Below are 23,799 nucleotides of genomic sequence, written 5' to 3' on the forward strand. Positions count from 1 at the left end.
TTGTGGGAAGACACCCATACACCCGGGGAAAAAAACACACGCAGGACGGACATGCAGACACCACGCACGAGTTTGGGAACTGAATGGAGGAGCCAAGAGCTGTCAGTTTGCATAAATGAAGATACACGGGCTTTGCTCGGTCCAGATTGAATTATGCTACCATTCTGCCACCATCAGCAGAGTAATAGGTGCTTTCCACTGTGGAACTAACTACAGTAGGTGCTCTCCAAGGGGGCTGGGATCATGGTTACTGTTGTGCACAGAGGACAGAGTTTGCGCTACAGCAGAAAAGGAAATGTTGAGACTGAACCCTCTGCTATTGCAGTAGTTATGTCAGCTGGACTATTTTTAAAACCTCTTCCACAACTGACAAAGGATCACATACAGTAGACATACTCCCACCTTAGAGCTTAGTCTGGGTTTGAAGATTTCTCTCCATTATAGAACCTAGAAATTAATGCTGTATAACATATGTCCTTTTATTGATTGGTTCTGGGTTCTTTCACACTCAACACTCCTCCTAATACACAACAAGCAATATTCATATTGAATTTGTCATTCCAGTTTAACAGCAGTTTTTCAATCTCCTCATATTTCAGAATCAAAGAGAAATGTTTGGCTTGGCTGTAAGAACTCTTAGATGGGTGCCCTGAATAATATATGTGACCTTTCCAAACTTGCTACTACTATATAAAGAAAAAAGGTAACAGTTATGAGCTCAACAGAAGTAAAGGTTTTATGAATATGGCTTGAACCTCTGTCTCCGTGCCTGGTTGGAGGTCTGGTGCATCAGGATGTAATTTGAGCAAAAATCTGACATACAGAAATGGGATTTATGATCGAACAGAGACATATTGTTATAAAATAACAATATTTTATTGCTGGCAGTATTGGACTGTCGTCCATCAGTAAAGAAAATGAGAATACACTGAGCCTCAAAACTGAAAAACTGATAGTGGGAGGGTGCCTTATAAATCGCATATTGCCAGTGTGCATAATCATCTTTGATATTGGAGAAGGGCTATTCTGTAGTGCTTTAATACAATCAGTACAAACATCTGCAGGAGATCATCTGGAAGGGGTGAACTTTTTACAGCCCTGAGAATCACAAAGTCAGTCAAATCTGGTAAGTATAGCCATTTTAATTAGCATATTATCTTTTGTTTTTAGTGATTTTCTAAGTAATTAAATGCACACATAGAGAATTTTCTCTGTATCCCTTGGGAATATTTGACCAATATGACCAATAATTGCTTTGCTCTGTGCATATAAGGATAAGGAGTCCAGTCTGCAGATTCTTCTAGTTTACTGACCACACTTGATTCTAGATCTGTATTATAAATGAGTAATCAAAGTGGTCTTTATACACATTTCTTATTTGGACCATTGATCTGTTCGGGCCAGTAATTCTGGTTTTGTCTGAAAATTAGGAGGAGTGGAAAACACTGTAGAAGTGGCAAAGGAAGTTAGGATTAGAACAATTTAGACACAATTCAAGATTGGGCAAACACCTGGTGGACGATACTTAATGTAGACAAGTGGAAAGTGTTAGGCAACAAGAACACTAGAACACGAAAAAGGGAAATAATGAATTTGAAGAAGCTCCTTAACAAAATGACTTGGGTGTTTATGTGGACACGCTATTTATAACACATTTTCCAGACAATATGGAGAAGCAATAAAATAGGCAAACAGAAAGTTTAGTGTATATAGTAAAAAATGTAAAGTGCAAATTAAGGGATGTATTTTAAAGTTGTGCACTGAGGCTTACTTTAGAATATCATTTACATGTACAATGCTGTAATGGAAACAGTCAGGTATAGAGCAACCAGATACAATTGCAGTATCTAACCTTCTTACCTGATGCCTCATCAGATCTCACAGGCTAAGAAAGGCTGGGCATCGTCAGTGCTGGGGTGGGAGACCTGCAGCCAGGGGTGTTGATGGACCCATAGGTGGAGTGGAATGTAAAAACACATCACCAGTCCTTCAGGTGAGACGTTAAAACAAGGCCCTGATTAATTCATCATTACAAATTTCGGGACACTGCCCGTTTCAACAGGGGTGTTAGTCCCAGTGTCCTGACAAAATCCTACTTGGCTTGTACAGTCTGTCCTACCTGGTGTCCCCCATAAATTCAATTGCTGGAGCATAATGGCTGCCACATGTCATAGACACCTAACCAAGCATCACTAATACTTTAAAACATGTTTGAAGATTTTCACGGTTTTAATGGAGTGGCGTCAGAAGAAATACGTTTGATAAAGGTGATCCGTAACGTGTTTTACCATGCCCTACAGTCTAAATAACATCGCAATGGTTAAGAGTTCTTTGGAATTAGGTCTAGAAATTCTAGATGGGACACGAGCGCCACCTCGTGTTAGGAAATACAAAAATATTAGACGGTCTAACGGAACATTGTTTTCATTCGCCTATTGTACACTATCGTATACATTTAAAACGTATGAGAATTAGGTCGACAAATAAATGAACTAGTTATCTGACACAGGGGACAGAGCTGTACAGTATGTATGTTTATCATGTTGTCAACCAGGTAAACCAGTAATCTCAGATTACAAGATTCTCACATGAGGTGAATAACTTTGTCAGAAGTGCACAAATAATAACAATCACCTGAGAACTACAATCCTTTAGATTTTTACTTGGTATTTGTAACAACTCAGGAAAAGAAAGCGATTCTGACCAGTTTATTTTGTATTATTGCAGTTACGTCGGCAAGATCTTTAACGGCAAAGAGCTAGAAGATTCTAATGACTTTAAAGACCAGCTTTGGTGTATCTCAGGAGCTCCACTTTTCTAAAGCCTTTCTTTATTGCAGCACCAATCTTTGTATTATAAATGTATTATACATTTATAAAACAAAGGTCTGTTGCTACCCCCCCAGAATTCAGCGCTACATAAATATAGTCTCCATGTGCAGAATGTGTCCCTGCATATTATATCCTGGGTATTATATTGTTCCCAAGCAAGAAAAGAGGAAAAATAAAGGAAAACAGAGGCTGGAGTTGTATATGCTTATACGGACAGTGTACATGTACTAATGATACAGATATAGTCGCACACAGCATTGTCTACATACTGTACATACTGGTCAACAGCAAAAAAAGTTTAGGGTGAGTTGAACCCAGGACAGTGGAACACTGTGGGAGCAGTGGGAGCCACTGTGACATCCTACAACCCCCAGAAATAAATATTCCCTGTTTTTAATGTTGACAAAAGCCATCTCTCCTCAGAAAATAAAAGGCGATATAAGTGAACACTATTTTCTTGAAACCTATCCAAAACTGATTCAGAAAGGATGCTACTAGTGAAGGCGCTCACGTCTCTAGCTCTCCATAACCGTAATATGCATGGCTAAAATGAACAGAAGCAAACAGTGAGACATCAATTAGATATAGTAATTAGGTATTGCCCCCTGTAATAAACTGTAAACACGGAAAGAGACACGTGCAGTTACAGAAATGTACCAAAAGAGGGCAGTACAGCCCTTCGTTCTGTTTGGCGGCTGTCTGTCTGACAAGAGGCCTTGTTATTCTTGGAAAATGAATTACTCTCACCACAAAAGGGTTCCTGGAACAAACTAAATCAATTTTTAAAATAGTCCTGGTAAGACCCTAATAAATAGGGAATGGTACATACTCAGGTATTATTTTTGTTCCACAGAAAACCACCTGATCCTCTTAGACAGAATAAGACAGAATTCACACTAATATTCTAACAGTCCATGGTTTGGAGTATACTGTACTCATTACTGGTTCATTACACAAATAAAAACATTGGGCATGTCTAGTTCTGTTGGTTTACTCTAGGCTCCTGATTATAATTTCACAATTCATGACCTCAGACAGTCTCCCCCAGTTCGTCTACTGGAGTCCTGCAGAGAGATTTTACAGAGTATTCAGAAGTTGGGGCTCTCTCGTGCTCTGCCCATTGGTGCTGGGAACCAATGCTGTAGGGGTCACCTCTGTCCTGCTGAGCCTAGGTACGTCGTCAAGAGTGCTTGAGGAATTCTGTTACCATAGCTACAGCATTGCTCTGCCAGTCCATACATTACTGCACTCGACACTGTATTAACCTCGCCCTTTCCACGACTAACACAACTGCAAGAAGTCTCACCAAATTACTTATGGTCAAGATTGCAGTAAACATTACTATCCCTATGATAAACTACATTACAAGAAAAGCCTTCAAGATTTTGTTTACGGATAATTTGTACATTTCTACATTCTTAAAAATACGTCTATGAAGGCTTTTAATCCGGGCGAACTCTGTGATTTGTACAGAAATGGCCTTTTTCTGGTTTTCTGCCCGTTTTTGAATTTTTAAGTTCATTGCCTCCCGGTTGCGAACAGCGTATTCTGAAAAAGTGACTTGAACAAAGTTTCCAATTCGCCTATTACACACGCGCCGGTCCGTTGTTAAGCAACATAATAGGTGCCGCAAAATTTCAGAAAACATTAAAACCACGAAACATTTAACTGGCAGTCTTTATATAACTCTAATCTGTCAGCGTGAATCGAGGTAATAAAAATTCCTTTTCTGTTTAAATGTTTTTACAGGCAACGATTTATAGTGGATATAGCATAACATCAGAGTTTAATTTATATTGTATTTAACCATCGTAGGCGCACAATAAAATGCCTAACTACAATGAGGCGAGAAAGACGAAGCTTGGGTAGCGTTTAGAACTTCATTTGGAAACGCACACTCACTACACTTAGTTTTCCCCCAGTGAATTCAGGTGATGAACTGCCCAAAACGCCTTGTTTGTAAACTTTCCTGCCTAGTAAAAGTGCTTCCCTCACTGGCTGGTATATTTAGACAGCTCCGTCCCAGCCGCCCAAGGCGCTGCTCTCACTCAGAGGTGTAGACGGATAAGGCGGTGTAGGTGGAGTCAAACACTGCACAACCTTCGTTGTTCATCCCTGCGGCTCATTACGAGCCCACTGTAGTGAAGTTTGGTTATAGTTCTATTACTCGAACCCGGGTTCGATCGAAGGGATCGGGGATCGAGGCGCTTTCCAACTTTCGTCTCAGGTAAGCACACACCACAGCGGAATAATGGGAAGGTTACCAGGCTTGCTTTACAAACTGATTAAATCTGACGAAGTTCCGCCACTGCCTAAATGAAAGGTTTCATTGTGCGATAATAACCTTAGCATGCAAACATACAGTATCAGAAGGAATGCTGTGCCGTGTGTGCACTCATCGTTTTGGATATCTGCTGAACGCCACTTGTCCTATACACACAACTTATTTTAAGAAAGCTTCGACACTTTAAACAAAATGCTTTTAATATTGATACCGGTTGATCAGTTTTACTGCGCGGGATCAGCATATAACACATGTGATTTCATGGCTATTCTGAGTTACAGTACATTGCAGTACATTTTTGCAGCTCACGAGTAAAAAACACCCTTAGTTACTGCATCGCAACTTTCGATGGAAGGATCAGTTAACAGGACAACTCAAAAAATGACACTTGGCACTTGAAGAACTTTCCGGGAGAGACTCGACTCGGATGATTCCTGGAGCTCAGGATTCCTGCGGCACAAGAGGGGGATACACGTGCACAACGTGTTTATTTTCAGCCGCGACAGGTTCACAGCAACTACGAGTCCGGCGCGCTCTCACTTTCCAAATCAGGGAGCAGTGACATTTACTGAGAGCCGGCCACTGAAGCACAGCTTGTACCCACAACAGCAAGACCTATTCTGATTCTGAAGTTCAAGACCAACTTTGAGTTGGATATCTCATGGTTAAACACGTGTTCGGTGTTTAAATGATAGTCATAAGGTGATAGATGTAACATGGTGTTACAAATAGTGTTACAGTGCACACACTGCCACGAGGTGACACAAAGAAAGCCCTTTGCAGTTAGTCTCATGGTATTCCTTGCTTATTGTATGTTTAGACCTCATTTTATTTTGCCTATATTGTTTTATTTTGCCTATCTGTGTCTGCATGCCTTTCGCATTAATCACCAAAGTTTCTTGTGAAAACTTTCACAAAGCCCTGCCATTGTTTTTCTAACCATGTGTTTGCCTGGTCCTATAGTGTTAGACCTTCTAATAACATTGCACAGAATAATGGTCACAAAACAACTGCGGAAAACACAATTCAGCACACCAGAAGAGTCAACCTTTCTAAAGGGCATTTGACGTTGGAATGTGGAGCTTGAGAATCAAAGAAACCATTGCTTTTGATGATTTTAGGAATTGGAAGGTCGAAAAGTGTTTTATCAGGATCTTTTTTTCTCCTCCTGCATGATCATGAAACTTCAATGAATGACAAAGCTTGACAAAATATCTATGGTCCAGTCTGGCTGTTTTTTTTCAAATTACAGTCAAATAAGACATGTGACCTGTGATAAATATTATGACACTGTGATATTCTTTGTCCTCACTACTGCCCTGGAAGTCTTGATGCAACACTGTTCCCCCGTTGCTGTGCTTGAAGATGTCATTGGTGTGAAGGACAGGGGCTACAAACTCAGGAGCCAGTTGTTACTGTCATCTGAGACAGTGGTCTTGGTCTTGCATTCCTACATCCCATCATCACTAACACCCCTGACACTGGCAGGCAGCATCCACAGGATCACAAGTCCTATTACACAGGACACCCTCACACAGGGTTGGTGGTACCCTGTGGAATGCCCAATTTATGTCGCACAACAAAGGCATGAAACACATTCTAGTTCAACTTTAAGGAGTTTATTATATCATTGGCTTTATGCTATTAAGCGGAGCACAATGGTCTTTTGGTAGAGTATACCTTTCATCCTTCTATTGTGTTGTTGTCCATGGAGATCTGTCAGCGGAAAGCCAGCCTGGGGAAAGATGGAGAGATATATAGGTGATCTGCTTTCAGAGACTTTTAGAAGCCTCCTGCATTAATAAGTGTGCACACAACCTGTTTTGTAGCTAAATTGTAAGGTGTCAATAACTGAACAGTTATCCCCTGCATCAGTAGTACTTTGAAAGGTTAATTAACACATTTCACTCTGATTCTTCAGGTAGGGGCAACCAACTGTTTATCGTTTCCAAACTTATTATTTGATTAATGGTGCTTACTGAATGAGTCTGACACCATGACACTGACAGGTTGCAATATGACAACACAGTGGGAACAGGGAAACACTGCATTAGCCCCCTATGCTACAGTACATGGCCTCTTTGCATAATGAAAGAGTATGTACTCTAAAATCAGTTCTTTGTCACACGACAAGTGTTTTACTGCTTCATTAGAAGAACCTGTCTGGACACTCACCAGGTCTTCCTGTTTTGGAGGCTGATGTCATTGTTTAGAGTCGGATAAGTCATCTCTGGGGAGTGCACCATGTTCAGCTATTGGACTACGAGCACAAGTCAGTCCCAGGATTGACCTGCATGAGTTTTTTTCAGTATAGCAGAGTTCAACATCAAATGGAGCAAAGCACCAGTCCCATCAGCCTATATGGAAAAACACAAGGCATTGCTCTATAAAAATGCACAACAGTCTTGGCACAGAGCTAATACAACTGTAACAGAACTATACACACAAAGTGAAATGAGGGCAACACTGCAGGATCTGGTAGCTTGGCCTGATGCAAATGGCAGATGTTCATTCCAGCTTAGTGGAAATTTTGTGGAAAAATGGCACCATTCCAATATGCATGGGGATGCTCATTTTAGTTGAATACGCATTTTTGTTTGGTAAAGTTCCTTATATTTGAACACCAGTTGGCATAAAGTGTAATGCATTTGCATCAGTTTTCAAGCAGGAAGTACAGATTTAATGCAGAGAAGCAGCACCAATGGAGTAGCTGATCACAGCTGTGTTCCTTCACTGCAAAGGTGCAAAGGTGCAAGGCTCAGCAGTGGGAGTGGTGTCCCAGCCTGCACCCATTTCTTTCCTAATGAGCTACATAGTGTCCCTTGGCACAGACGATCCCTGCAGATTGGGATGTCAAGATTAAAGAAAACAATGGAGCTACCTTGTTAAAGTGTCACACTCACACATGACTCTGAGGACTGTAAGAGCTTCACAGCAGCTGGAATCCCTCAGCTGGATGTCTCACTGTCATTCTTCCATCTTCCTTCTCTGCTGTGTTACCACTACAGCTGATAGTGCTGCTTCTACCTCTCATACTATTTGCATAAAATAACATAATAGGAAGAATAATTTACTCCCCTACAATAATGTTGATAGTTCATCCTAGCCCAGGCCTGTGTTCATCACAGGTAGGTGTTGCCTGCTCTCTGACAGATAATACACTGCACATCTGATCCTCTGCTGCCTCCATTCGCTGTGCTGCAGAGGGACTTTGTTCCTCGGCAGGCAAAAGGTAGCAGAGCAGAGGCAAAGCCGCTGGCTGAGGGATAGCCCAGATTCCAGTCCATAGTGGGACAAGGAGAGCACAGGACATCAGCGCAGCTCACCTCAAGGTCACCAGAATGTGTGTGGGCCAGATTGTGAGAGAATGTCTCCACAGGGATAGCCTCTCATGACAGTCAATGTCATGGGAACATTGTTTTTATAAAGGCAATTGACACCTTCTTTTAAATGTAGAAGTATGAAACAGAACTATTTCTTGTCTATTATGTCCCCACATGATGTGGAACATGTATATGGGTTCCTTTCCTAAATCAAAGGACATCTTCTTTTAAACTGAAAGCGCCTGGAATCTGCACAATGACAGTCAATGGGAAGTTCCAGCACAGTCAGGAATAGAAACTGTATGAGTGAATGGATTAAAGGCTCCTGTCACTCTGTCACAAGGGGGGGGGGGTTATCTGGAGAGCCTGGGATTTTTCCACTCGCTCCTACAGCATTTCTGCCAGTAATCACTCTCTCAGTCACTCAGTCATGAACCAAAGTAAACCGATTCCTTTAATGAGTACTATTGAGAGGAGCTACTGTAGAACATTTTAATGTCATATCCACAATCAATGCTGTGAAATGGATCCGTGAAAAGTTTTTAACCCTAAGATTTTTTCACCTGAAATATTTTTTCTCTTTGTTCTTAGAAACAGTTAAACTAAATTTAAAAGGATATAGTACTAAACCTCCCAGTGCACTGTGTAGATGGAGATAAGTCCCAGTAACTTCTGTGCAGCACCTAGTGCTTCAGATCCGTGTGGTTAAGATGTTCCAGGCTAAGTCCTAGAAATGAGACACCACAGAAGACCATTGTCTGAAAGACTGATAATGGAAAGACAAGGAACACAACCTGATTTAGATCAACCGCATCATGAGATCAGCCGGAAATTGGTGGCTCTCTGGTTTGCAGTCTTGGGAGATATACTCAGGAGTTTATTGATAAAGAATAACAAATAAAAAGATACATCAGCTTGTCCTTGTACACTGATGCATCAGATCTGAAATGCTGAAGGTAAACAGGATTTAGGAGCTTTACGGGTGTTCTGTAGTGGGCTGGATCTGGCCCTGCCTGGACCTGTCATTATCTGCATGTGTCCCTGATGTTACCCAGTCCTTTCCCCACACAGTGGACAGGGAAATGTGACGTGTAATGTCCAGTCTAAGTGCTATGACTTTGCCAGCTATAGCTTTCGTTACGCTAACTGTGGCTTTAAGGATATTTTTAGGTTTACTTAGAGGTGTTTTGGAAGTTTTCCTTTTCTGTGTGAAGATCTCTTTTGGTTTAACATATCACTCGCCATGTCCTGATGGCTCCCTGGGTGTTTACTGTATGTACCATACTTAATCCTTGTTGAACTTTACTCTGTTTTGAGTGTGTCTACAAGATAGTCAGTAACTGTGAAGCCATCTGCCTGAGTAAAACTCTTATAAATTCTTTCAGTAAAAATTATGGACAGTATATTGGCAGTTTGCCCATAGTTTTGGCAAGATTATGCCTGCATGGACCCAGCCTTTCTATAGTTTGATTCATGCTTTATCACATAGTTGTGTGCTTTTATCATGGTATACCAAGGTACAGATTTACAAGGGGGGTGATTGATCTTTAGAGGGAGAGGAAACCTGGGGAGCTCCTGCTGGTTACTGTATGTATGTCCTGTCAGCTCTCTTTCACAGAGTCAAAAAGGACTTTAAGGCACTTTTGCTTCAGAGCTCCCTCTCCCCCTAAGCTGTAATTGCAATTGTTTCTGCCGATGCTTTTTAAACTGTACTCTGTATTGAGCTGTACCAGTGCAGCTCTGAATGAGAGTCGTTCAGGATTAGGACATGTTGAGTCATGGAGCTATGAGCTCAGCTGTTACTTAAGACCAATTTCAGCTACACCTCTAATTCTGGAGAGATTTGTTTCAGTGACAGGTTTACCTGGCTATTAATTAAGGCTTATTGATAAAGAATAACAGTACTAGAAAAGCTAGATTTAAGAGTTAGATAATGATGTTTAAAACATTGTTTAAGCAAACTATAATAGCCTGCCAGAGAGGGAGGAATGTGAGCAGACATTGCAGAAAAACATCTGTCTTTTGAGCAAGCCAGAGGGTATAGCATACTTTCAGTATGTAGTTATGAAACTGCAGTCTTTTAAACAGAAACCTTTTACAGCCAGTCTAATGGGTAAGATGTGTTTCTGTGTCAGTGCGCATTGAAGGGCAGCTGCTTGTGTTTCATTGCTGTTTTGTGTTTGGTGGTGTGTGTTTGTCGGTGAGAAAGAGAGGTGTGCTTTCAGTTTCTCTCGATTCTGCCTGGCCTTCCTGCAGCATCAGCGCCAGAGCCAGAGAAATTCCTGTGCTGGCCTGAGGAGAAAGGGAAAGTGAAAGGAGAGCAGAGGAAATAAAAGGATGCTCTGCGTCTCAGCCCTGATGTGCTGAGCTTTTCTGCTGCAAAGGCATTCCTCTGATATTGCTGCTGCTCCTTGAACTGAGATCTGGTTTCTTTTAATCCTGATCCTCGGAGGCTGAGCTGGTTTCTGAATCTTCCCTTGGCTGATCCAGGTATAAAGTGCTGTGTGTCCATGCTGAGTGTTATGTGAGACTGACGGACCCTGCAGACCTGTTCTTAAGACCTTCTGCTCGCTCTCCTTTTTCACAGGCACCGTGGACATGCTGCAGCGGTGTTTTGGATAGTTTTGGGGTGTTGCTGGCATTCTCCTAGGAAGCATGACATCGGAGGGTGGGGCAGAGAGCTCACTGGAGCAGCCGGGGTCAATCCCCCTGGATATCGACAACGTCCACCTCCTGCTGCAAGGTCAGTCTTGTTTAGACCCTCCTCTCTCTTCCTGTGCGACGTGCTGGGCTCCACAGGACCAGGTTACAGGGAGAGAAACTGAAGAGGCATTGGAAAAAACACAAAGCACTTAGACTGGAGAAGCACATGTCAGGTAGGCGTGAGTAACCTGAGGACATGGAACCAGGATCCTGCCTTGGCCCAGAGATAGTCCCAGTGTGTGGGACAGAATAGATTGCCATGGAGTGTCTGGTTTTTTACTGGAGGAAGTTGAGGGCCTTGGATTCTGTAACAGAAGGGCAACTTAGAGAGCCAGCTCCTCTCGATAACATGATACTTGAGTTTAAACACTATAATATGTGTGATGGGCTGGAGTCTCATCCCAGATGTATCCCACATTGCCTCTGTTGCTTGCCGAGTTCGTTTCCAGCTTGCCCTGTGGCCCTGTACTGGAGATACCGGATTAGAAAATTGATAGATGGCATTTTGCTGAATATGTCAGAAGTGACTTTTTATCCTTTCTGTTCAGTGTCCATGTGTCCCTTAATATTTATACTTTTAGTCAGTAATTTCATATTCCATGTATGACTTTTGTATACAGAGTGCTGCTGTGCACAGTGGATAGGAGAGAACATTCTGTCTTATGGATCCAAACTAATTTAGTATCTGTATGCCTCCAGTTGAGTGCTAGATTATTTTTTGTATACACTGCTTGCTTATTCAGAATTTGTTTAGAATATATTTGTTTTTGCAAACAATAAGGCTGTTCTTGGTAGTGAAGACAAATATGTCTCTGAAGTTGTGCAGGTATGCTGATGGCTGAATACTTTTTACCCTGGATTTAATTTTGATGCTTGGGTTCAGTCATTTTCATAACCCTACGAAAACATAACCATGACATGTGAATGTTGTCCCACATGCTGTCTTAATGCATGCATGTCTGATCTTATTCAAGTTACGATAGGACTGACTGGGTAAAACGCTGGCCTGTGACCTTACAGACTGTTTCTTCAGGGAAACCAAGACCCCAGAGGCTGCATTAGTTCTCTTTATGTACAAGACTTTGACTTGTGAGTGTAGGGGTCACACCGCTGGCCCTGCCTGGATTTGATCAGTCTCTCAGATATCTTCCAGCCATACTGTGATTCCTCTGATACTGCTGTGTTAACAAAACTGACTGCCTGGTGTAGAGGAATTTAATGCTGAGCAGTTTTCCTCCAAGATTGTGACCTTGTAACGAGCCCTATTATACAAGGCTGGCTAATACAGAGCAGGCATTCCAGTATCTGTGAGTGACAGGGACAGATTTAACAAAGAGGTTCAAAGCTTAAGAATGGCAAAGATATCAACCAGGAAACAACACACTCGTAGATTGAGTTAAATTCCATTGTTTTTTACCCAGGTGCACTTAAGGTTATATTATTGCTGCTGGATTGAGCTCTAAGTAAGTTGTGGCTGACATCGAGAGGCTGTGATTTCAGCCCATTCATGTCCTCAGAAGGACATGTCTGTTCCAGACGGAGGGTGGCAGCAGCCAGCTGTGGAGCAGAGGGATGGAGAGACTCTCAAAGCTCACCTGACTTCAGTCTTGCAGACCCCTGTGAGCCTCTCAGCAGGTCCCCCTCAGCCTCTCCCTCTTCCCCCTCAGCTCTGTGCCACAGGTGGAAGGGCAGGTGTATGGAGAGACCTTCACAACATAGTGGATTGGAATGCTAGCCTGGTGAAAGGTTAGATTTAGATCTGATTGTACTTTTCTTTAACTAAAGTTACTACTTACTACAACTTTTTTGTTCTCTAAATTTCAAATGATTCACTGAAGTGCTAAAGGCTGAATTCTGGAAACTGCTTTCCTACTTAAAGAAACTTTTTTGAGAAAGTCTTGAAAGATTATTTGTGCCTTTGGGAGAGACTTTAGAGTGTTATAACTCTGTGGCTAGAAGCAGTTACTATAAGCCCACTAGTTTGTGTAAAGTCACCTAGTGTCTAATAACGCCATGAACTCGCTGAACATTTCTCAGCAAATGTTTGAAGTCAGAGACTCATGAAGACATGGTGACGGCAGGACCTCTGAGGTGGCAGTAAATACTTTCTCCTGTGCTGTGTGATGGTCTGAGGAAGGGAATCAGTGTCTGAACCAGGCAGGTCTGTGTGCAGCAGGTGGAGAGAGTCATACTGCGGAGGAACAGGCTTCTGAGTGAATAATCATCTCCATTCAGGTGACACAAGTGATATCGCGTGGTGTGCAGTAAGATTCATGACTGCACTGATTCAGCGCTGCTGAAAGACACACCTGTTAGCCTGTAGAGCAACTTTTAATGTCAGCAGTAGATCACATTCGGAGGCTTAGAGAGCCATGGCAAATACAGAGCTGGGCTCTTGGCTCTGGATGAAGACAGTGCAAAGACAGGCCAGACAATGTCTAAACTGCATGGAAGAATCTTCTTCTATGTCCATAATAATGAGAAAAATGACTAGGGTTAAAAATGATTGAAAGACACTTGAACCAAATGAGCTTGGTGAGCCACACGAGGCCTGTGAAGAACAAAACAAAAGGAACTTAAGAATACAATGAGGTCAGGCTGGGATAAAGTCACCTAACTGTCATGGGAAGTTAAGAGCTTAGGAATTTTGCATGGATTTGTATCACCAGGGGGTGGTGTAGTGGGTAAGCCTCTGGTCTCTTAACTGGTTGGTCTAAGGTTCGAGTCCCCGCTGTCGACACTACTGTTGTAGTTTGAGGGAGGTGCCATACCCCAGTTGCTCCAGTCCTTCCGGCCTTGCTTTGCTGGGGGCTGACCCCTGTGATGGACTGGCGTCTCATCCAAGGGAGGTAACATGCTCTCTAGTCCGCTTAGCACTACAGAAACCAGGGTGAGCTCTGAGCCCGTGTGGCTCGAGAATGGAAATGATCTATTTATATTGTGAAACATGAAACAAGACAGTTTTTCCATGGATAATTAATTCAGGGGCATCATTACCTAAAATCCCTTGTCTTAAAGGTCTCCCTGTCCTGTGAAAGTGTGGTCTCCACTTACATACTCTTCTAATTCTGATTTAAACATTTCCCAGACTGAGCCAATTTTTTTCCACTCTAGTCACTTTAAGCCTGTCCTCATATATTCAATGCAGTTGTGCTTACAGTACCTCACTCTGAGAACTCATTTCTGAATTAGGACCACCTGGCTGCCGGTAATCAGAGCAGGCATTGCCTAGTTACATATGGTTGCTTAGCTGCAGGCTATTTGCTATGACAACGTGCTCTATTCTGTGGGTGTAAAGGAAAGCTCATTACTCATTGTTTTTTTTCTCTGTTTGAGCTTGTGGCTTTATTGCTGTTCAATATGTAATGTATCTAATTTTAAAAATGACAATAAATCATAGTAGGAACATCTGTGTTTACAGTGACACAAAGCCAGGCGGAAATGTCAGAAGTAATGGTAGTGGTATACTTAGCTGGAAAAGAAAGGCATTTTAAAATGTTTCTTATTAAGCAGAATGCAAATTATGATGTTTCATAATTGATAGAATTGATGTAGAATTCGGTTGGCTCGCACAATCTGAAAAATACAGTTCCTCTTAAGGAGGAGATAGACAGTCACAGTGCTCCTGAACTTGTATTGTAAAAGAAATTTCAAATGCTGCACGGTAATATTTAATATTGTTACTGGTTTGCAACACACACCACTGTTCTTGTAACGAACAGTTCTTTCCGGACCCTATGCAGACGACACAATCCGAAGGAGTGGGGAAACACTGGGGAAACGTCATGCAGGAATACGGGGCTGAAGACAGGGGGGCGTGTCCAAGGTGCGCTGGTGCACGGGGGAGGTGTGGCCGAGGCGAACAATCCAAAAAAGTAGTCCTTAGAGAGAATCCAAACAAATGGGTAAGTCCAAAACCAGGAGATCCATCAGAACAAGGAATTAAAACACGGAGGCCGGGTCGGAACCGAGATTAAAACCTTAACGGGACCAGGCGCTTCCAGGTCCTGGACTCGCACGATACGGAAATCAGATACAGAGCCCGGATGAGCTTCAGCGCCTGGCTTTTAAGGTGGGCTGGGAATAGGGAACAGGTGCACAGAATAAAGTCTCACGTGAAAGGGCTGGAGCACCCTTAAGGAGGGGGGACTATAATCGTGACAGTTCTAAAACTGATTAGACAGAGATTCTTCTGGAAGATCAATATGCAATGTGTCCAGTCGCGCTTCATCCCTGCATTTTCAATGATTTCTTTCTAATCAACATGTAAGTTACAGGTTTCACTCGCCGACCTCAGAAAACCCTCTCACATGGTATCCATACTGAATACCAGTCTTCCCAACAGTGGGAAACCCTTGGTCTTGCACAGAAACATTGAAAAAAAAACAAGAGATTCTGGAGAAACGGGTCGTCTGTGCCCAGTCAGTCTCATGGTGGTGCAGGCAAACTGCATTAGGCATCTCAGTCCAAGTGCACAGCAGAAATACTGACTAGACAGATGAATGTTTGAGTCAACAGAGGAGTAAAAGGAAAGAGTGGACTAGCTCAAGAAAAAATGAGCATCAAAGGAGGAGAACATCTCCAGCCCATCTTTCCTCCACCTTAGCAAATCTGAAACATTAGGTAGAGGTTTTTCCAGAGAGAACAGCATAATTCCCTTTCACCTGAAGCCCAGCTTAGAGAGCAAGACTCTGAACAGCTTTAGGATGCTTGTCATCATTCCGTTGAAGGTGTCAGATCAGAGTGTGAATTAGGTGTCAGGTGTCATGGAAGGCCAGATTGAAAATAGACTGTCAGGTCTGTAGTTCAGTCACATGGTTACGTTCCAACTGGAGTGCCAGTGGTGCAATTTAGCTGTTGACTTTGAGCCTCTGCAAGATTCTCGCAAACAATGACTAGAGGAATTTGCAGTGTTCAATTGGCTTAGTCTTCAATGTGTACTATTTTGTGCAGCTAGTCTTCAGTAAAGCCTTATCTAAAACGAAACACTCTTGAACCAAAACAACAGTCATATTCTTTGTGAATGTTGTGTAAAGAATTCAATGGTAAATCATTTAAATGGTTTGCTATGAAGTGTGTCTGTTCTTCTGTATTTTTCTGTGGGAGAAAAGGATATTCATTACATGCCATTGCTGCTGTATTTGGACATCCTAATGCTGTGAAATATGAGGTGTGATAAATTAAACTCATATATTGGTAATCTGGATTTTGACAAAGAAGGCAATCTCCAATTTGCATTTCCGATCAGCAGAGTACCTAGAATGGATATTTTGATCCACACTAAGTTTAGTTGAGTTTCGTTATTTCAGTAGGTGATCTCCCAGGGTTCCCAGGCTTCCTTATTTAAGCGGAAAACAATCTGACGTTTAAACATTTGATTTCCATTAACAGTACAGTGCCATACAGCACCTTTTTGCATTGTGGCTTTTTTCGGTTTTGTAGCTATGCCAGCATCTTGTCTGCAACAGGAGTCTTAACGAGGAGCTCATTAGTGGGGAGGCTCATTAGAATGTCTGCAAGTCAATTTGGACAGCCTACTGCTGTTACTCTGGTGATTGTCACCCCAGCACTGAATTAAAGAGGTCCAGTACCACGTTTTACCTTCTGTTAACAGATGCATGCATTGTGGCGTTACTGAGAGCACATATCTGACGCTGAAGCATTCCGCCAAGTGAACTCTTAAGTCACAAGCTTTATTATAAGGCTTGCTGTTCTTCACCATTGGGTGGATTGGGATAAGAGGGAGATGTCTCCCCTGTTTAAGTGGATAAATGAAGTAGCTGAGGCACAACTAAAATTACTCAGAGCCATGTGTATGAAGGGGCCTGCTCATGTGGTCTTGTCAGCCTGTCGTAGGGGTCAGCAGGGCTGTGGCGAGTCGTCTGCTGAGACCACCCTATGTGCTGTTTGCATCACAGTTCGGAAGCTGCCCTGCTGCTTATCTTTTGAGTCTCACTAGCCAAGCCTTTTGTCTTCTTTGACGAGTGCTGATCTGCGAGTGGACTCAGAGCGCAGGGAAGGGCAGACGTGTCCACTGGGCTTCTGGTATCAGGTGTGCTGTGAGAGGGACACGTGGAACGAAACAATTTCCGTGTCTTTGTCGAAAATGGAAAAGGGAAAATGCGTTTCTTCCGAGTACATTCTCCTAGTTACAGAGTTTGCTCAGTTTCACGGTGGTAAGTTGCCATTTTTGTTGTTGGGAGTGTGCGCTGTAAAAGATGTGGCCAGATACATGTTCAGACAGGATTCCCTCAGAAATATACAAATGAAACTGAACTTGCTAATTTAAAATTAAATTTTAATTTTAACTTGTCTTTTAAATTGCATAACTCTTGCTTTCATTATTAGTGACCTCTTTGGAGTTTATTTTCGCAAGTATGAGGGAATTAGGAATTCAAACTGTTTTCTATTTGGCTTAAATTCTCAAGTACAGAATCCATCTGTGTGGATTCGTGATTTAGTTACATTTTCTTGCTTTTACTCAGTTTGTGTTTTTTTGGCCATTTGAAAGACGCATTAGCAAATACATCCAAGAACAATTCACTCACTCCACCAGAGGTAACTCCATTTTCACCAGCGCAGTGTGTAGAATTTGGCGATCTCTGGTGAGTTTGTGCTTTAATGATGACAGTTGTTAGAGATGTGACTCACACAATAGCTGTGCCCTTGTGCTTTCTTCCAGTGGAACAGGAGCAGATTCAGAAGAGGACATTTACCAACTGGATCAATGCTCAGCTTTCCAAGGTGAGTCTGGGACTGAAACTGCTTTGTCGGCAGCAACAGGTCAAGACTTGGCGATCTTATGCAAAAAGCTCAGGTCCTTGTTAGTAATTGCAGTAATTAAAGTGAGCAACACTAAAACTGAAGAAGTAAGCTAAATAGTTACCAAGAAGCATTCACCTAATGACAGAATTTACCCTGGGGCATCATGTGAATAATTCTGGGTTATGGAGCCTGTTTCAGTGCTGTTGTTGGGTGCAGCATAGCACTGAGATCCAAAAATGTCTCTCACCTGCACAGTATCTTTTCTGCTGCCTTTCTTGTAGTATGTGCTTGTTCTGCACGTCGTACAGCTATACGGTATAAATAGAGCTGGTGAGTGGAACATGGAACACATGGGCACCGAGGGCACTGGCCTAGAAAACTCACCCCTCTCATTGAGCTCCAGCGTCATATCAAGACATGCTGGACAACTGGCAAAAACAGTATAAAATCAATGTAGTGTTGGGTTGTAAACTTTGTGTGAAGTGTAAAACGAGTGTAAAGTTCAAGAATCCTGTATCCTGAATCCTATTGCTAGCTGTTTGCTTGATTTTACGTATTGTTACATGCAAACAGTTTCATTCAAGGGTGCAGCCTATTGTGCACATTATAAGGAGATTTTGTCTCTCCCTAAAATGGCTTTACTCTGTACAAAACCACCTTTGTGCATAACACAGAGATAAGCCACCAAATTAATTTTATTCCTTTAGAAAATAAAACTAAAGAATGGAGGAGGCATTCGCGGATTACAGACAGAGGCAGGGGTCAGCTGTATTGTGTCAGGGCGGGAGAGAAGGAGATCTTCATCTTGCACAGGGGATTCAGGACTCGGAAAACAGAAGAGGTCTTCAATATTTGCCATAAGGCCCTTTAGCCCCCAGCCTTGCTTACACCTAACACATACAGCCCTTCTAACAGTGTCCTGACATCTGTACAGCTATTACTGCTGTCATAAGCTGTTCCACTGATCTGCTCCTTCGGGCTCCTCAGCGCAAGCCTCCCTCAGTGGTGCTGGACCTGTTTGCAGACCTGCGGGATGGCGTCAGGCTGCTGGACTTGCTGGAGGTCATCACAGGCCAGCCCCTGGTGAGCAGACCGCAGCCAGACTCTCTCCTGTTCCCTCTCATGGCGCAGACCTCTGGGCAAGAACGTAAACAACAGGAGCAGCAGACTCACCCGATCTATTAAAGCTGCAAGTAGCCGCTCCACAAGCATTCGTCGTTGTGCAGACCCCTGCGTGCTCTGGTGGATGCAGTGAGTTTAGAGGGAGCTGTGTCAGGTAACAAAAGACAGCTGCAGATCTGTGAGTGAGAAGCCTGTGATGTCTGCAGTACAGGTCAAAGGGTACCATGGGAGAGTTTGTGGTCAGGTAGTTTCACTGTCAAAGCTTTGCAAATTCGAATCTAAGTACTTCCTGATTGTCCCTGGCCTGGCATTCATACCTGTGTTCTAATCTTTACTCTCACAGAAACGTGAGAAGGGGCGTGGTGTTTTCCAGCACAGAAGCAACATTGAGACTGCCCTGAAAGTGTTAAGGAGGAGATCGGTAAGCGCAGTGCTCAGGCCAGTAGAGATTCTGCTGCTCTACAGCAATCGACGCCATTGTGTATTGTACAAGAAACATCAACTAAGAAACTTTCATTTATTAATTTTATTTAAGCCACTTTTCCCCACTTACATAGCTACAATGGCTACTACTAATGCTTTCATGAAATTAACAGCAAATTTAATATACTGTTTATTGCACACAGATAAAACTGGTCAACATCAACATTCCTGACATTATTGATGGAAAGCCGTCTATCATACTTGGCCTCATATGGACAATCATATTACACTTTCACGTAAGTAGCTGGCACAAGTGCAATATTTGGTTTGACCTACTATAAACGGGCAGTAATGTGGAATAGCGATTATGGCTCTGGGCTACAAGGTGCTGTGTTCACATACCATGTGAGACATTGCTGTAGTGCCATTGAGCAAGGTAATTTTCTGAAGTCGCTTCAGTAAATGGCTTGCTCAATGGAACTGTCAATGGGAATTTGTTTTTCATGGACTTAACTGGTTAGATAATCATTTAAAAGTAACAGGAAATGGTCCAAAGTATTCTTTCAGTTGTGTTCTACTTTTATCTTTCAACAGAAAAATTAAATGAAAGGCAGCTTTCTTATTGCCTGTGATTAGTCATTCAGAACCACCTTTTGTGTTTGAGATAATGCTGCGACAAATCAATTATATTAGACTTTAATACAGCTGTATTAACCTCTAGTGCTCATTCATCGACTAAGGTACTTCCCAGGATCTGCAGAATAAAAGAGAGGCAGTCATTTTCAGCCATGACTATGAAGATTTCTGCACTAGAAAGACAGCGTGCTTTCCATGCACCTGTGGAATTTTTACAAGACCACAAATCATCAAAATATTTATATGCAATCAAAATATCATCTCATGTCTAAACTGCACGTTGTTTACCAGATCTGAAAATATCCATGGAGCAAGTTAGTAAATGGTTGCTGACGAGGAAGGTACTCACCTTGTTAAGGGTTGGTGTGTCAGTGAGCGTGGAACCGAAGCCCTTGTTTCTCCAGATCGAGGAGCTGGCCAGCGTCCTGGCCTTCAGCTCCCGGCACTCGTCCATGGAGTCGCTGGCCAGCGTGGACTCGTGCTCGACGACGGACAGCACGTCGCCCAGGAGGACCGCCCCGCTGCATGCCCACTTCAAGCTGTCCGCCAGGAAGGCCCTGCTGCTGTGGGCCCGGGAGCAGTGTGCCAAGTGAGAGCCCAGCTGGGAGACTGCTCCCAGGAGAGGGTGGGGCTATTGGGACTCTGGGTTTGCCGTGTCTGGAAATGTGATGATCAGGCAGAGAATAATATTCAGTAGAACTAATTGCAGCCTTTTAGTTAAGTTCACATATCAGACTTTTTGATGATGGCAAGATGGTTAATAGTAGGTATGTATCAAACCATGCTTCTGTCTGTGTGGCGTATTGTTATTGTTGTCTGTCAATAAATGTATACTTGATCTGTATACGTTTCTGTTTATTTATCTGTGTGATATACTCCGGCTTTGCTAAACTTAAGTTGAATTTCAATATCGATTGGGCTGTCTGGAGAGGAGATTAAAGTTGAGCGAAAAGAGTTACTGGCAACCCATTAGAGCTGGACAAACGTCAAGCTGATCTTAACGGATTGGTCCAGTTGCACTTTCCTTCACCAGTTTTACTGTGGGCTTCTCCACCAGGGCTGGCTGCGGCATCACTGTCCAAGACTTCAGATCCAGCTGGAGGAGTGGGCTGGCCTTCCTAGCAATCCTTTACTCTCTGCGCCCCGCTGTGGTGGACCTGCAGAAGTCCCGAACCAGGACCAACATGGAGAACCTGGAGGAGGCCTTCCGAATCGCTGAGCAGGATCTGCACATCCCCCGGCTTCTGGAGCCAGAGGGCAAGTGGAGCTTGAAATTGCAGTTTGAGCAAGAAACTGAATGCAGGCAAAGTTTCACCAGTTCCCGGTCGCAACTGGAACATTCTTATTCATTTTTGTCCGTCTGCTTTTCATTTTCACAGACGTCGACGTTAAAGACCCTGATGAGAAGTCGATTATGACATACGTGGCTCAATTCTTGCAATATTCCAAAGACTTACCCATGTCTGAGGAGGACGGGCAGGTAGGGGAAAAAATGCATGTGTTTCCGTCCCAGCCTTTACCTGACTCAACACCCAGTTGTTACATTACACATAAGAATTGTTACAAACAGCAGGAGGCCCATCTAAGCTGTTAGGCAGTTATCAGCTAATTGATCTGAGGATCTCATACATCTCTTTCCTGAAAGAAGCCAGGGTAGGTTTCAACAACATGGCTGATTCGCTCATTTCATCCTCCCTAAACCCCCCTGTGTAAAGATGTGACTCTTGTTCTCTGTTTTATATGCATTTCCAGGTAGCTTCCACGTGTGTCCCCTGCTTCATGTTTCGTTGTTCATTCTGAAGCAGTCCACTGGGTCAACTTTGTCAGTGCCCTTGAGGGTTTTGAACGCTTGTATCAGGTCCCCTCATAATAATCTCTGTTCAAGACAAAAATAATCGATTCTTTTATCCCGTCAGAGTTTAGGATTCAGTTGTCTCAGCCTGTAATTGCACGACATTCTCTTAAGACATGGAATCTTCTGGTTCTTTTTCCCTGGGTGGCTTCCAGAGCAGCAATCTTTTCTATAACCTGGTGACCACAGTTTTACAAAATATTCTAAATAAAGCCTTACCAATCCATTTTACAATTCTAACATAACATCCCCCGAAATAATTTATTTAATACCCGATCAGAAGAATTCAGAGGAGCTGTTTAAACTATGCAGAGGTTATTGTAGTGGCTTTCAGCTGAATTTCTTTAGGAATTTGTCACTGTTTTTAAGGGTGACCCACTGTGGAATACAGGGGCTGCCGGTTCTGTGTTGGATGTTTTGCTCATTGGGATTGTGGACGTGCGAAGCCCTAGCCAGAAGACACAGGGGCTTCTCTTCCAGCACTTTAACCCGGGCACTGTCACCTCTATTTTCTCTGCCTGACACAGCTGCACTCCCTGGCTCCTCCTCAGTCTCCCTCTCCTGGCCTCCCTCTGGCCTTCGCCGCCTCTCGCCTCTGCCAGGTACGCGGCTTCACGCCTCTCCTGCTGGTTCTGTCTGAGGTGCCCTGCTGGGTCTTGTTTTTCAGCCTTTGTGGACCTGCTGAATTCCTGACAGTCCTGTATAGAACATAAGGAACAAAACAGGGCTTGCATATGGGAGTGTAATTTTAAAGAGCTCTCTAGGTAGCCAAAATAGTTTTTTTATTTCTGTAAAGGGAGTGTTTATGAAAGCCAAAGGGAATCTAAGGGCGTTGGTATTGAGCATTCCATTGTTTAGGACCTTAGCATGTTATTATCTCTCGGTATTGAAACAGTTACAAGACCTGCAGGACTATCAGGTTTACAGCACTGACAGTACTTTATCCCTCAAGCTATTCAAGGAGTGCTTTTCTATTTATTTTTTTTCAATGTAGCGTGAAGAAATGCTGCTTTCTGCTGCTGAAGAAGTATATACTCCTGTTAATACAATATATCTCCCATTAAGACAGTATAGTATACACTCCCCAAGAAATGCTAATCTTCTGTATAGCGATCAGTGCTATTCTCTGACATTCTGATGATTCTGAGGTGCTGTGCTCGTGTTCATGTGTCCTGGCTGTGCAGTGAATGCCCAGCTTGTTGCTTGAGCAGGCACAACTGCATCAGCCTGTTCTCACCAGTATGAAACCTGACTGTAATTCTGAGCTCTCAAACATCAGCCACAAATGCTAAACGGCCTGGCCTGCTCTTACACCATGCTTAAACTAGTGTAAATAACTAGTGCAATATCATTATTCTGTTTTCTAGTAATAATGCAAATAACAGTGCTGTCCTCTGTTCACTGTAACATGCTCATAATGAAGAGAAAATTTGGCGCTGAGATCCTGAGTAGCCTCACGGATTGTCATGCCCCTTTTCTTTCCCCTTTCTCCTGCTCCTCTTTTCTTCCCGGACTCTTCCAGGGGCCCCTATCCCAGAAAATCAGTGAGGTGATATCCTGGCTGCAGGAAGCTCAGCAAGAGCTGGTGACCAGCTGGGCTAAAGCAGAGAATGACAGCTACCCGGAGAGACACAATGTAAGCCCAGCTGTACACCGAATAAGCTTTATCCCTGAGGCCCCTGCTGTGTCTGCTGGTCATTGTCATGTTGAGATTTATTCCTTATCAATTTGCCTTCCATTCCAATGTACTCTGAAGATTTTCCCAGGAGAACTTGTATCTCCTCTCTGCTTTTGGGTCCCCTCGCAGTTGCTCCTGCAGTTTCTGGAGTGCCAGCCAGGGCTGACACCTGTGTATCCCAC

General features: G+C 43.0%; 1 protein-coding gene across 4 annotated transcripts in view; it reads left to right on the forward strand.

Annotated features, from left to right (window-relative positions):
* Positions 1 to 5: 5 nt before the first annotated feature.
* The window catches only part of syne2b (spectrin repeat containing, nuclear envelope 2b), a 151,950-nt gene continuing 128,156 nt past the window's right edge, over positions 6 to 23,799 (forward strand). For 2 of the 4 annotated variants that reach the window (XR_011190212.1, XM_069193151.1), the window contains exons 1-12: positions 6 to 1,126; positions 1,876 to 1,993; positions 11,026 to 11,181; positions 17,824 to 17,885; positions 18,894 to 18,989; positions 19,372 to 19,449; positions 19,655 to 19,747; positions 20,492 to 20,676; positions 21,145 to 21,344; positions 21,467 to 21,567; positions 22,467 to 22,541; positions 23,462 to 23,575. Coding sequence is in view for 3 of the 4 variants with exons in the window: in XM_069193151.1 (XP_069049252.1) it covers positions 11,094 to 11,181; positions 17,824 to 17,885; positions 18,894 to 18,989; positions 19,372 to 19,449; positions 19,655 to 19,747; positions 20,492 to 20,676; positions 21,145 to 21,344; positions 21,467 to 21,567; positions 22,467 to 22,541; positions 23,462 to 23,575 (1,092 nt within the window). In the remaining variant the exon portion in view is untranslated. Of the gene's footprint in view, positions 1,127 to 1,875; positions 1,994 to 4,920; positions 5,059 to 11,025; positions 11,182 to 17,823; positions 17,886 to 18,893; positions 18,990 to 19,371; positions 19,450 to 19,654; positions 19,748 to 20,491; positions 20,677 to 21,144; positions 21,345 to 21,466; positions 21,568 to 22,466; positions 22,542 to 23,461; positions 23,576 to 23,799 lie in introns of those variants that run through there. The other 2 variants (XM_069193149.1, XM_069193150.1) reach the window with 2 other exon arrangements.

The sequence above is a fragment of the Lepisosteus oculatus genome, chromosome 8 (genome assembly GCF_040954835.1).
Source record: "Lepisosteus oculatus isolate fLepOcu1 chromosome 8, fLepOcu1.hap2, whole genome shotgun sequence".
Taxonomy (NCBI): domain Eukaryota; kingdom Metazoa; phylum Chordata; class Actinopteri; order Semionotiformes; family Lepisosteidae; genus Lepisosteus; species Lepisosteus oculatus.